The sequence below is a fragment of the Exophiala spinifera genome (assembly GCF_000836115.1).
Source record: "Exophiala spinifera strain CBS 89968 unplaced genomic scaffold supercont1.1, whole genome shotgun sequence".
Classification (NCBI taxonomy): Eukaryota; Fungi; Ascomycota; class Eurotiomycetes; order Chaetothyriales; family Herpotrichiellaceae; genus Exophiala; species Exophiala spinifera.
The window spans coordinates 2,224,888-2,239,350 of record NW_015622513.1 but is presented as its reverse complement, the minus strand read 5'-3'; the positions used below and the strand labels follow the sequence as shown (position 1 = coordinate 2,239,350).

Here is a 14,463-nt window from a genome sequence, read left to right as displayed (position 1 = left end):
CGGGGAACCAGAGACTCGCGTTCCACTCCGTCGCGTAATTTCTAGGGGCGAACGCGTCTCGCGTGTCGCTAAAGGTCTCTTCTACAGCCCATGCCCTTCTTCTCATACCTTTCAACTGTGCTTGATATCTTGGTGTACCTGAGACCCCTCGAACTCAGAATCGAGCACCATGTCTCACCGGTCGGCACTTGCTCAGCTGCGAGCACAACGTGCTGCTGGCAAGACCCGCCTCGATTCGTATCAGATTGAAGATCAAGGTGCCATCTACGATGAAGTCGACGAAGACGGCTACAAGAAAGTTGTTCGTAGCCGCCTCGATAAAGACGACTTTGTGGTGGACGATCATGGAGAAGGCTATGCCGATGACGGCCGTGAAGAATGGCAGAACGAGCGCCAGTACTACAGCAGTGACGATGGGGACGATGTCCCGCTCAAAGGCAAGGCTGCCAAACGGAAACGCGAAGAAGACCGTGAGAAGGACGAACGCACCAACCACAAAATCATGAATTACTTCAACAACGGCCCAGTCGCTGCTCCTAAGCCAAAGGTAGGAAATGTTGCCAACTACCGGCTCCCATGCTAACCAACGCCGCAGATACAAACTACAGCCGAAGACGAAGCATTCATGGCCGATCTGCTGGGTGAAGTCGATGCCAACATCCTTCCAGCTCGTGTATCTACCAAAAAGCCTGTCAAATCGGATAATCGACGCAAAGTCAGGGTGCTCTCTCCTCCCCTTACGTCGGAGCGACCTCGACCAAAATACTACGCACCGGAGCCTGACCTGATTGATACGCCTCCTCCTCAGGCAGTCCATGAGGGCGAGGATACAATGGCAAATTTCGACGACGACGACAACATCATGAGCGATCCTCTTCCATCTTCCCCTGTGGTCAAGGCCGTCGAGCGCAAGACAAAGGTTCAAATCAAAGAGGAGGAGGATGAAGACGACATGATGGATGTTGCTCAAGTAGTTGCGCATGAAGGCATTCAGTCTGCAAGCGTCAACATGACTGGCAGCAGGCCACCACCGAAGATCAAGTCCTCTCAGCTCCCGACTCCTCAAAGCTCTTCGCCCCCACTGCCTGCGGTCGCTGATGTGGACGCCTCATCATGGAACAAGATCACCAGTAAGCTCAATATTCAGAGCAGCCCGTCTTCAGAGTCATATGTGTTCGGCAAAATGAAGCCCCAGGATGCGGTAGAACAAGACGGCAGCCTGCGGTTTTTCTGGCTCGACTACACTGAGGTCAATGGTAGTCTATGTCTCTTCGGCAAAGTCAGGCACAAGTCCACCGGGCAGTACCTCAGCGCGTTTGTGAAGGTCGACAATGTTCTTCGCAAGCTGTACTTTCTTCCCAGGAAATACAGACACTCCAATGGACGAGAGACCAGTGAAGAGGTGGAAATGGACGATGTGTATGGCGAAGTCGACTCCTTGATGTCCAAAATGAAAGTCACAACGAGAAAGGTCAAGCCCTGTACCAGAAAATATGCGTTCGAGCTCCCGGATGTGCCCAAGGAGTCAGAGTATCTCAAACTGCTATATCCATATGACAAGAATCCTTTGCCCATGGATTTGCAGGGCGAAACCTTCTCACGAGTCTTTGGCACAAATACTTCTCTGTTTGAGCAGTTTGTACTATGGAAGAATATCATGGGCCCTTGCTGGCTGAATCTCGAGGATGCAGACTTTACTTCTGTCAACAATGCATCATGGTGCAAACTTGAGTGCTCAGTAAGCCAGCCGAAAAACATCACTGTGCTGAAAGACTGCGAGAGCGTGGAAAACCCCAGACTCACTTTGATGTCTCTATCGTTCCGCACTCAACTGAATGTCAAGGAAAACAAGCAGGAGATTTTGATTGCGAGCGCCAGAGTCTACGAGAATGTTTCCTTGACCGACACTACTGCGCCAGAAAAGCTACCTTCTAGAACTTTCACCGTCATGCGACCATCGGGCTCCGCATACCCCCTAGGCTTTGATGCTGAGACGAAGAAGCAGAACGGCACTTTTATGCTCGAAAAGAGTGAGCAATTCCTGCTCAGCAAGTTTCTGGCTCTGTTCGAAAAGGTCGATCCGGACGTTTTGATCGGTCATCAATTGCAAGAAGTCGACTATAGCATTCTTCTCAGCCGTCTCAAAGAGAAGAAGACACCTGGTTGGCACCGCATTGGCCGGTTGAAGCGAAGCGAGTGGCCCAAGACTTTCGGAAAAGGTGGTTCGTTCTTCGCCGAGCGTCAGCTTCTTGCTGGGAGACTGATGTGTGACCTGGCCAACGACATGGGCAAGTCCTTGATGACCAAGTGTCAGCAATGGAGCCTTACAGAAATGTGTGAATTGTATCTTGGACCAGAAAACCCTCGACGTGACCTTGACAACGATGAGTGGTTGAACAAATATGTCAAGAATTCCCAGGGGTTACTTGACTATGTCAATCACTGTCACGCCGACACCTACTTCATTGCTGCACTTGCGTTGAAGCTGCAAATGCTCCCTTTGACCAAAGTTCTGACTGAACTTGCTGGTAACTCTTGGGCTCGCACCTTGAGCGGTACAAGAGCCGAACGGAACGAATACATCTTGCTCCACGAATTCCACCGAAACAAATATATTTGCCCAGACAAGGAGTATGGCAAAGGCCGGGCGAAGCGTACGGAAGAAAACGAAGATGATGAAGAAGGAGCCGATACAAAGAAGAAAGACAAGTACAAGGGTGGTCTCGTCTTCGAGCCTGACAAGGGATTGTATGATAAATTTGTCCTGGTGATGGACTTCAACAGTTTGTACCCCAGTATCATCCAGGAGTACAACATCTGTTTCACCACTGTCGACCGAGCAAGCACGGCACAGAATGAGCACGAAGAGAAAGTGCCCGAAGTGCCTGTGGACCAAGCACAGGGCATCCTACCCAAACTCATTGCAACTCTTGTTATGCGTCGTCGCGAAGTCAAAAAGCTGATGAAGGATAAACGAGCAACGCCGGAGCAGATGGCTCTCTGGGACACCAAACAGATGGCCTTGAAGCTTACGGCCAACTCTATGTACGGTTGTTTGGGTTACACCCAGTCACGATTCTACGCAAGACCCCTCGCTATGCTCACTACTTTCAAGGGCAGAGAAATCCTGAGGAGCACGAAAGAATTGGCAGAGAGCAACCAGCTCCAGGTCATTTACGGTGATACTGACTCGGTCATGATCAACACCAACGCAGACAACATTGCTCAAGCGCTGAGCGTGGGGAATGACTTCAAGAAATCCGTCAACGAGCGATACAAGCTGCTGGAAATTGACATAGACAACGTGTTCCGCCGACTGCTGCTGCACGCAAAGAAGAAGTATGCAGCCGTCAACATGGCAGAAGTCGATGGCAAGTACGTTGAGAAGCTCGAAGTCAAAGGTCTCGATATGAAACGGCGAGAGTACTGCAACCTGTCTAAGGATGCCTCCAAAAAGCTGCTGAACGAGATCCTATCCGGAGACGACGCCGAGGTGGTATTGGAAAGAATCCACGAATATCTTCGTGATCTAGCAAACAAGATGAGAGAAAACACCATCCCACAGACACAATATGTCATCTACACAGTAAGTTCATGCCTCAGTGTTTTCGCACACGGATACTAACCAGTATAGAAACTCGGCAAGAACCCAACAGACTACCCCAATGCAGAGTCGATGCCACAGGTTCAGGTAGCACTTCGAGAAATTGCTCGTGGCAAGAATGTTCGAGTCAACGATGTCATGTCCTATATTGTCACCATGGGCGATGAGTCTACCAAGGGTCTTCCAGCGCCCAAGCGTGCATATACACCCCAGGATGTCCTCAAGCCTGGCTCAGGCCTTGTGCCAGATGTGGAATATTACTTGTCCAAGCAACTTTTCCCGCCGATTGAGCGTTTGTGTGCGCCGATTCCGGGTACCGACTCGGTCAGGTTGGCGGAATGCCTGGGGCTTGATGTTCGCAAATACCAAATCAGCACGACAAGCGGCGACAGTCGGCAGAGCAACGAAATCTTCCCGCTGGAATCGCAAATCCCCGACAGCGTCCGTTACCGAGATGCCGCTCGGCTCAAGCTTCGATGCCGACATTGCGAACAGACAACGACCTTCGAGGGCTTGTGCGATTCGACGACGACGTGCACACCCGAAGGTATCGTATGTGGCAATGCTGATTGCCAGCAAATCTTTACCCGAATGGCCGTGACGACCCAATTGGAGGCGCAAATTCGAGTCCAGACCTGCCTTTATTATGAGGGCTGGCTTGTCTGCGATGATCCATCTTGTGGCAACAGGACGCGACAGATCTCGGTGTATGGTCACCGATGTCTTGGTCCCAGTGGTCGTGCAGAAGGGTGCCTGGGGCGCATGTCATACGAATACAGTGAAAAGAAACTATACAATCAACTCCTGTACTTTGCGATGTTGTTCGACACGGAGAAGGCGAAGAACAAAGCAAGGTCAGACAAAGAGTATGCAGACAGACGAGATCGCATCGTCGTCCTCGCCGAGACGAACAAGGACAGGTTTGAGGGCATCAAGGCCGTTGTTGATGGTTATCTGAGGAAATGTGGACGCCAATGGGTGGAGATGGACAGTTTGTTCGGGTTTGCTTTGAGATGAAAGGGTCATTTGTACTTCTTTTGGAGTAGCGAGCTGCGTCGAGAGCGTCTGATGGGAAAACGAGTCGTCAATCATTCCTGACTGTTGCATCGAGGTATGCCATGCCCGGTAACGAGTACCGTGTAGGTTGTTTGGCTTGGGTTGCTGAGAGCCACGGATACGTCCACGGATACGGTTAGAGGCATCGTATTTCGTTGGAAGTTGTTCCACAGCGTGTGGTGGGGGGATGCGAACAATACATGATGACATTTTTGCTTCGCCGAGTGTTCGTTTGAAAACCCTTGCCCATTCCTCCAATTGATCTCGACTACGTACATAGCCTGTTATCATCCAGTGGAAGCATCAAGCCTATCTTTTTCTCGATGATATAAAACGCTCACCCGCGCCCGTCCGGTGATCGCCACAACTCTTTGACCTCAATGGCACCTCCCAAGGTGTTGGTCATCGCCGGCTCTGACAGCTCGGGTGGAGCGTAAGTGAACCATCCACACGCAAAATGATGGCATTGCCATGGCGAAAGGACGGATGACCCGATACTAATCATCCGGGGGGAGCTCACAGAGGACTCGAAGCCGATCAAAAGGTCCTGGCCGCCCATGGCTGCTACGCAATGACGGCCACGACGGCCCTGACAGCACAAAACACCCTCGGTGTTCAGGATGTCCATGTCACCCCGCCAGGCTTTGTCGGCAAGCAGATCGACGCGTGTCTGAGCGATGTGTCTTGTGACGCCGTCAAACTTGGTGAGTCCGTCCGTCTATACTATATGGCTTTTGAAGCTTCACGCGTGCTCGCTGCCTTGTGGATGAGGTGGTACTCACTCGACTCTATTCTTCCCCTCTGCGTTGCCGTCCTGGACCGGTAACTGACAGGCTATACCGTTTTTCGAAAAGGCATGCTCGGATCCGCAGAGACCATCAGGATTGTCGCCGATGCATTGCAGAGACACAAGGTCGATACGATAGTGCTTGACCCGGTGAGCCATCCCGTAACCATACCCAAAGCACAAGATTGCAAATGAGAAAAAAAAAATGAAAGAAAACAGCCTTGTTGACGATCTCTCTCCCTTTCCGTTTGCTGATCGATTGATTTGTGGTACCGGAAAAGGTCATGGTGTCGACCAGCGGCCACCAACTACTCCCAGGCGACGCCATTCGGAACCTCCGAGACAGACTCTTGCCCATCACGACACTCTTGACGCCCAACATCCCTGAAGCGACTCTACTGCTCAGAGACGCCGACATCCAATACAAGTCGCCGTCGTGTCTAGACGATCTGAAAATCCTGGCGAAGCTGGTCCACGGTCTGGGTCCCCGAGCCGTGCTCCTGAAGGGGGGACACATGCCCCTGACGACGTCGTACGACAAAGCGACGACGGACGAGGAAAAGGCCATAACGGTCGACATCCTCTACGACGGCAGCGACTTTACCCTTGTCGAGTCTCCTTTCCTCCGATCCAAAAACACCCACGGCACAGGCTGTAGTCTCGCCAGCGCCATCGCGGCGAATCTCGCAATCCAAAAACAGTCCCGGTCCGAAGCATCTCGATCCAGACTGTCCCAAGCCAAACCCGACGCGGACCCCGACGCATCTACGTCTACGTCTACGTCGACGTCGACGTCGACCTCTCTGGCCCAGGCGACACGTTCCGCGGTCCACTACGTGTCGACGGGCATCCAGACTTCCCACGACGACATCGGCGGCGGGTCCGGGCCCATCAACCACTTCCACAACGTGCAGACGCTCCCGTTCTCGCGGGGCCACTTCATCGACGACTACCTCCTCGCGCACGCGTCCGTGGCCCCGGTGTGGAAGCGGTACACCCAGCACGCCTTCGTGGCGTCGTTGGCCCGCGGCACGCTCGCGGAGAAGCTGTTCAAAAACTACCTGGTGCAGGACTACCTGTACCTCACGCACTTTGCGCGCACGCACGCGCTCGCGGGCTACAAGTCGCGCGACATGGACGCCATCGCCGCGTCGGCCACCATCATCCTGCACATCCAGCGCGAGATGGAGCTGCACCTGAGCTACTGCGCCGAGTTCGGCATCACGAAGGCCGACCTCGACCCGTCGTCGTCGTCGTCGTCGTCGCCGAAACACAGGGAGTCCCTCGCCTGCACCGCCTACAGCCGGTACGTGCTCGACGTGGGCCACAGCCAGGACTGGCTCGCCATCCAGATGGCTCTGGCGCCGTGCCTGCTGGGCTACGCCGAGGCCGCGCGTCGCGCGCACGACGACCCGCGGAGCAGGACCACGCGCGACGGCAACAGGTACTGGCGCTGGGTCGAGAACTACGTCGCCGACGACTACGTGCAGGCCGTGCGTGTCGGGAGGGACCTGATCGAGACGCACATCGTCAAGCAGTCGCCGGGGAGAGTGAGGGAGCTCATTGACATCTTCGTCAGGGCCACGGAGATGGAAGTGAGGTTTTGGGATTTTGACGCTCACGTTGACAAAGAAGAAGAAGAGGAGGAGTGAGCAGGTGAGCGTGCCCGCGTGCCCGAGAGAGAAAGAGAGAGTGTGTGTGTGTAAGCAAGCAAGCAACTAAGTGTGTATGTGTGAGAGAGAATACTAAAACCTGCAAAGACTAGACGGGACTTGATAGACATTTCAGCACAGCTGCACAGGTCGTTCCAAACGAAAATTCAGCACAACCAGCACAAATCGAAGAGCATAAAAACCCCCCAGGTAGACATGATGATAGATTAGACATGAAGACAGAGAGAGGACCTGGCCTTGTTTCTCCCCTCGACGCTCCCACTGTACTTCGACAGTACTAGTGTACATATGTGATCCAAGTACCTTTCTCGTGCGAAGTAGGTACCTGGTAAGTATTTGATACACGACCACGTAGGGAGTGCCACCGCTCAAATATCGTACAGTACGGCCCGGACGATTGACCACGTCTTGACCCAGCCAAACAAACCAAACCAGTGAGGTTTACCCCAGCACACCGCCCCCAAACCCTACAGGCCTTCTCCTTCCACCATTCTCAGGCACAATCGTCATGACCTTGTAAGCTTTCCCCATACCCTTGGGCCCGGCCTCGACCAACCTCTTCCACCCGGTCTCCAGCTCGAACTTTTTCCTCTCGAGCTCGTCGGGGGGCAATTCGCCCTTGGTAGTCTTGCCGAGCTCCGCGATGAGTTTTTCCGCGCGATGCTTGATCCCAAGCTGACCCAACCAGAACCCCTGTTCGACCGGTCCGTGGACTTCAACGCCGGGACTCGCCTCGAGGGCCGCGTGCGCGAGTGCCACAAAGTCAACGTCCGCACTGATGTCTGCTTCACCGGCGTACACGAACGGCGAGACTATTTTGTGTTTGCGAATGGCTCGGAGAGAGTCGACCGGGACAGTCTCCAGCGGCCCATAGTCGATGATGAGCGCCGCACCACTCGGCTTGCCACCTTTCGATCGAGCATCTGCCGCCGCGGCTCCCCCGATCCGTCGTGCAAACTCTTGGACGTAGCGTGAACTCTCGGGAGACACTTCAACGCGGGACGAGACTTGATTCTTGAGATGGCGATAACGCGGTCGTTCGGGGATGACCAGCGAACTGGGCGTGCTTGCCTTGGCCAGCGTAAGCTGGAAATCAGGCTCGGGCTGTGTTTTGCGAGCTGGCGTTGGAGCATCCGCGCCACTCGTCGCCTGTGAAGAAGACAAGTCGAACTTTGGTTTGGTCGGCGCCACCAACAATTCACGCCATTGCGGCAACTTGCTCGCCGTGGAAGGTTTGGGGACAGGCTGGCCCGCCTCACTCAAGAGGCGGCTCTGCGCCTCCTGCTCCTCTTCCGGCTTTGGAGCCACCGACTCGAACGCGTGGATGGGCAGAGCGTCGAAGAACTCGTGTGCAATGATGAAAGGTATCGTCTGGTCGTCCGTCTCCGTCTGATCAGGCAGCAGAACGACGTCTTCAACCCAGCGCACAGGGATTCCCTGCTTGCTGGTGGCTTCCCACCAGACGTTCTTCCCCGTCCGGTCTCTGACCTCCTTCATTTCTGCATCTTGTCCGCAAAGCACGTCTTTCTGCTTGATCCTCAGCCCTTCTCCTGCTTCGACGAGCCAGACCGCGGAGACGGACTTGGCGAACGTGCTGAACTGGCCGATCGTTCTTAGGATGTCGCTCATCAACGTGCCTCGGCCAGGGCCCATCTCGATAAACTGTACACCCTGCAACGGCCGACCTTGTGCCATCCATTCCGTCATGAACCAGATGCCTACCAACTCCCCGAACATCTGCGATATCTCGGGCGACGTTATGAAGTCGCCGGCTGTACCGAACTGGTCTGCATCCTCGCGTGTCGACGTGTAGTAGCCGCCGTCCGGGTTCGTGAGGCATTGGCGCATGTAGGATGCGATCGAAACGGGACCCGTGACCTATGTGACAAGACAACACACGAACGAATCAGCCTTGTAGTTCGCAATCGACGGTGGGGTTTTCACGTCGTGCGGCATGTGATGCGCGACTACATGCGTACCTCAATCGCCTGTGCAATCGTCTTTGCCAGCGGTGTCGACCACTGTCGGACCGACAAGGTAGGACTGGCTGCAGGATTCGCTTCGGGCGGCTGTGGCGTAGGCAGATGGTCCTCGTGTCCTACGGGCTCTGGCTTCGACTCCGACGCACTGCTCGACCACCTCTGCGCCGATAACGTGTGCGCAGACGGCCCTGGACGTTCGAGGGGAACATGTCGAGGAGGCGCAGGATGAATTGTCGTCAGAGGCTTGTTCAGCCGGAGCACTCGTGGAAGACGAGACGCTCCATGTCTCATTCTCGAGACTGATGCCTTCTCCTGTGCTCACCGCGGCGACGAGGGAAAAACAGGAGAGGCAAAGGCAGGGTAGACTCAAACGACCAAACGACCAAACGACGGACGGTGCGTGACGGGTTTTTGCAGGTCAACGAGGTCAAGTAATTATTTGCTGCGAGCCAAAAAGCAGCCATGACGAAATCACACATGGTCCCGAAGTTCTTGCGGCTCGAGCAGCGCGACCTGCAACGGACTTATTACGACCACAAGTCGAGGTCTGGACCAAACCAGCCGGGTTTGTCTGGAAGGTGGCTGGACTGTGGGTGGTGGGAAATTCAGATGTTTTCTACAACGTCCAGAAGGGACACAGATCAACTGAGGATAGGAGATAATGCCCAGGCAATTTCCCCCCGGGACCGACGACCTCCTGCAGACTCCCGTACTGAAGACGCCATCGCTATGCAACAAACATTATACCCGTCGTATTGTACACTGATGCACTCCCAAGGGAATCCTTTTTTTACCTCTCCAGGTCAACAACATCGCCTTTTCCAGTGCTTTTTACCAGATCTTGAAAGCCGCTTCCCCAGCCTTTGTAGTTCTTCTCCTCAGTACCATCCCTTTGACTCCCTTTCAGTTCGAACTTCTTCTTTCGTGGAGGCCCTCGATCCTGGGTCGGCCGCAACACACTCTGCGGAAATTGTGCTCGGATCCTCTCCTCCTTCGCCAATTCACGCTTCTGGATTCTGGAGAGATTCCTTTCCTCCCTCTTCTTCTCCACTTTCGATCTGGCCGCCTTGATGGATTTCAGTGTTCTCGCTCGCTGACCGTAGTGGTCATCAAGACGTCGGTTGCTGGTACCATCAACCACACTCCCATCGTCATCACCGTCTTCGTCTTCCGAAGACGTTCTGCTTGGTGGCTTGGCCGCTGTCCCCCCGGTTGGACTCTGGTCAGTCATGCTCTCGACTTTCCCCAGGAATGCGGCGAGCCTTCGCTTCTTTGACCAGCACTCCTCAATGATAGAAGAATCCAAGGGACCCATTCCATCATCCTCCAGTCGTTCATTCACCCGTAAAATCTTGTCGTAAGCGCCGATGACCGTTCGTAGAAAGTCGACCATTGGGCCCATGCTCTCCATGACGCTGTATGGCGTGATCCTGCGTTTGTCAAGCAATGTCTGGACGCTCTTGGTGCGAGCCTTCACATCTTGGAGCCGTTCAAGTTCGGTTACGTGGGATTTGATGAGCCGCATAATGTTGGTGACTTCGGGTTTCAGCTTTTCCAAAGCCACAAATGTATTGTTCTTGGAAGGATCACGCTCAAAATCCAGGTCACCTTCCTTGGTCTTCGCCAGTGGTTCACCATGAAGTCCTTTCGTGGTAGCCAGGGCCAGCTGCAAATATTTCTCAAGCACCGAAGGTGCAAACTTCAGCCAGATGCCTTGGTTCTCGTCTTCGGAAGCCTTTGCTTCGACGCTATCCTCCATCAACTTAATGATGCGATTCGCGATAGAAAAGACGTTTGGATTCTTCTTGTCTCGGTAACAGGTACTCATGGCAATGATGAACGTGCCTCGGCTCATTAGCTGCTGTTGAACGTCGGCGGGGCGAGGTTGCAGCAAAAGATCAAGTGTCGCCTGACTTGCGCGAGAGACACGAAGGAGCCGCATGTACGAAATGATGTTAGCTCTATCGGCTTCTAGCTTGTAAGGGCCCTTTGGTGAGGTGAGCAGTTGCCAGTAGTACTTTCCAGCTCCAATCTGTCGGAGGGCAGTAGTAGCCTCCAAAAGCATCGAGAGAGTGTTTTTCCCTGGCGCAGCGTAGATCGAAGAGTCAATGTTGGCAATTGGCATAGACTGGGCTGTTCTTGGGGTGATATCGGTGGACGAAGGCGCTACCTCTTCAAGTTCGTCGATCGCGCCAGCCGTAAGCATTCGCCGGTCTTCAATCTCCTTGTCAGAGGTACCATCGCCCGCATAGCGCGGAATGCCCATGGTTTGCTGGACCAGGTTCACTACGTCCTCATAAGCTTTGGGTTCGGACGACAGTAAGAGGACTCTACCCATGGCACAGACTAGTTGTTCATCGAGATGTAAGAGACCCCTCCTCCATCGGGACACAATGTCAACCCAGAGCTTTCGAGCATCATTTACGGCTTCCTCGAAGATTGGCTGAGGATCATAATCGCCGTCTGGTGAACTTGCCCCCAACTTCACGGCACGGTGTCGAACTTCGGAGTGAATAGTGTTCAATATCGTTGTAAATGTGATGTGGTCGGGGGCACCGGGACCCTGCTCAGGGAGTTTCCCAGCAATCACCCACATGGAATCAATGAAGAGTGCTCGAGCACAAACATTGAGAACAGCATTGGTGTGAATAATCGTGGGTTTGACCGCAGAGTTCGCCGCTCCGATCGAGTTGTAAACCTTGATTGCGTCTTCGACCACACCAGTCTGCTTGTAGTTTTCTCGGTAGCCTCTTAGCATTATTGTGTAGGTATGTGCGTCAGGCTTGTGGCCTCTTTTTTTCATCTGACGAGTCACCTTGTCAACGATAATTCAATCCCTCGCGCAAAGTCAGTTACCATACCTCATTGTAGATTTTCCACGCATCTTTTGGTCTTCGTTGTTGCATCAGCCAGTCTATAAGATGGTTCCAACTGACCGTATTATCGATGTTAACTCGGGAGATGCCAACCCCTTTGTCACTCTCGCGAACCAGGTTCAAAGCAGCATCGAATTTTGAATCCCTCAATTTGTCGGCGACCGTCTGAGCAAGTTTCAACGGGTCGCTCAAATATTGCAGTTCCCGTCTCGCACTCTGCTGGACTTCAGTCTTGCCGTGGTTATTCATAAGACGGAGCCGGTTGTTCCTCCTCGCCTCCGCATCTCTGGAGGCCGCTCGGGCAACAGCCGGCTCGGCTCTCCATGAGGGTCCTTTGATTCGCTTTTCTGCCCGGAGGGTTTTGGTGAGGAGCCTCCGATGATGGCCTTGCTGCACTGATTGAAGAGTGGCATGGTTGCGGCGAAAGATGGCCGCTGCGCGGACTGGGAATCGAGGGTTCGCACACGTGGAAGTATCAACACTCAGGGATTGGAATGCCCGTAGAAGACAGGCCGAACAAGTGAACATTGATTGGAGACACCCAGCACGAGCTCGGGGACATATGTGTAGAGAGGACTTTAGAACCCAGTCGCCATTGCAATTTGCAAGGCTTCATCTTCGCAGTAAGTCCTGCGGCGTCGACTTTTTTCCACCAAGGCAACTAAGCCGAGAAGATGGATGTTTGCACGTGATGGTCTCAACAGGAACACACTGGCCATTACATGACATCAGGATTTCGACACTCTCCAAGCACGATGAGGAGGAGTTCGTATCGCCACATATGATCTTCTTACGAGTAGAGGCTCACGCAATCCCACATCACTACTCAAGCGAACAACGTTGGTTCCCGCTATCGAAGACAGACTGATGGCTTCGCCGAAACCAACTTGTAAAAGAGTCGTCCACACTTTCGCTCGTTAACCTTCTGCAGTGGTTGCACAGACACGTCTTTTGCGTCCTCAACTCTCACTCGCCACTGCACGGCTAGCGGCCAGCAGAGATCCTGTGGCTCTCAGACAGCACTAAAACTAAGCCGATGGCTGATGCAGGGTGCTTCTGGTGGCGTGGCCAACAGTTGTGGCCACCAGGCCGTATGAGTACAAGCATTACCTGTGCGAGATGCCGCCTTCGATCTGCTCCCGTGTGTAACCTTGCATAGCTCGGCCACACCTGTGCTGCTTCGTGCTGACCTAGAGATATACGAGTGACTCTGGTCGTGCGCAGTCCAAATCATTTGCATGTGTTGTCAATTTTCAAGTCTCGGGGCCTCTGACAGCGCGCCACTGCCATTCGGTGACTTCGAGCCGTGTCCGAATCATCCGGGAGTGCTCATTCAACCTGGAAGGCAATTTTTCCTGGCCGGCGGGCCAGATATCAGCTGTCCCTGCTAGAGGTGCTGTCCTCCTTCTTGAGCGCGAGCATCGTTAGAGGTCCATCTAGAAATGTTGACACCCTGAGGCAACTTGACAGGGGCTCGTCTGTTCTCCGCATCACATCACTAGGCTGAGGTGTCCGCCGAAAGCCATGCATGCTCCGGGTTGTCGGTTGCAGTTGGACAGCGTCGAGTGTACTAAAAGCCTAGCGTCGACGAAATGGCCAGGCCTGCGGCAGCTAGGAATGGGAGGAGAAGCGTTCGTGGACTCGTGGATGAGTGCGGTAAGCACGATGGAGAATTGAGATGGTCCTGTTCTACTAGACTCTCGGTACTCGTACACGAGGCACGTCTTCGTAGTTGAATTTGTTGGTGTGCGATCTTGCAGACGGGCCCTTTCTATCTCAGGTCTGACGTCTTCTAGGGCCGCTCCGCTGTCGCCCAAGCGCACTAGCTAACTAGGTGCCTTAACTAAAACCATAACTTATTGTACTTTGGTCCATAGCTCGTCCGCGCCACTGTTAGCGGTCTTAGTGGTGTTAGTTGAAGCCTGTGAAGCCTAAAGCCCCTAGTCTCAGAGCCCGAACACGCCTGGATCTTTAGCCCTGGCGCCGTTTCCACCACACCACCGACACCCTAACACGCGCACAGGGACGCCTGTTCCTGGCACCAAGCTCCCGTCAAGCTGCCACCGCGCCGGCGAATTTCTTGCATCAGCCTCCTTTCTACCCCAGACTCAGACTAAATCCAAACTCACGGTTCGGGCACCATATTAGCTCCCATAGTGTCGTGTAACCATGCTAGAGTCGGGATTCGAAACCTGGTAGGTGATCTTTGCCACACGCCAAACGTCCACCATGGCATGCCCTTGTATAACCTTAACCGCACGACATCAGAACCCCAAGAATTGCGAGGACCAACGCCCATGGCATCAGCAAACGCACCAGGGACGGGACATAACCTTGTACATGTGGAAGGCACGGGTTGGCCGTATCCCAAGCCAGACGCCACTTAGAATGATCTCACAATATGCCGAAGGATAAAGAGTTCATGAACAAACGGTATCAGCATTCTGTAACGGTATTTTGATTGGCTTCTTTGATCAGACTCAGT

At 53.7% G+C, this 14,463-nt stretch overlaps 4 protein-coding genes across 4 annotated transcripts; 2 read left to right on the top strand and 2 right to left on the bottom strand.

The window, feature by feature from the left end:
* Positions 1–169: 169 nt before the first annotated feature.
* PV08_00828 (uncharacterized protein) lies at positions 170–4,621 on the top strand (the record flags this gene model as incomplete). Its single annotated transcript, XM_016375193.1, has 3 exons — positions 170–547; positions 596–3,586; positions 3,635–4,621. The coding sequence occupies 3 exons, from the start codon at positions 170–172 to the stop codon at positions 4,619–4,621; spliced, it is 4,356 nt and encodes a 1,451-aa protein (XP_016240469.1).
* Positions 4,622–5,040: 419 nt separating this feature from the next.
* PV08_00827 (phosphomethylpyrimidine kinase) lies at positions 5,041–7,099 on the top strand (the record flags this gene model as incomplete). Its single annotated transcript, XM_016375192.1, has 4 exons — positions 5,041–5,093; positions 5,183–5,364; positions 5,515–5,597; positions 5,729–7,099. The coding sequence occupies 4 exons, from the start codon at positions 5,041–5,043 to the stop codon at positions 7,097–7,099; spliced, it is 1,689 nt and encodes a 562-aa protein (XP_016240468.1).
* A 462-nt stretch (positions 7,100–7,561) lies between these two features.
* On the bottom strand, positions 7,562–9,393 carry PV08_00826 (uncharacterized protein; the record flags this gene model as incomplete). The annotated part of the gene is made up of 2 exons (XM_016375191.1): positions 7,562–8,998; positions 9,100–9,393. The coding sequence occupies 2 exons, from the start codon at positions 9,391–9,393 to the stop codon at positions 7,562–7,564; spliced, it is 1,731 nt and encodes a 576-aa protein (XP_016240467.1).
* A 499-nt stretch (positions 9,394–9,892) lies between these two features.
* Positions 9,893–12,506, bottom strand: PV08_00825 (uncharacterized protein; the record flags this gene model as incomplete). Its single annotated transcript, XM_016375190.1, has 2 exons — positions 9,893–11,905; positions 11,964–12,506. 2 exons carry the CDS (start codon positions 12,504–12,506, stop codon positions 9,893–9,895), a joined length of 2,556 nt encoding a protein of 851 aa, XP_016240466.1.
* Between the last annotated feature and the right edge of the window lie 1,957 nt (positions 12,507–14,463).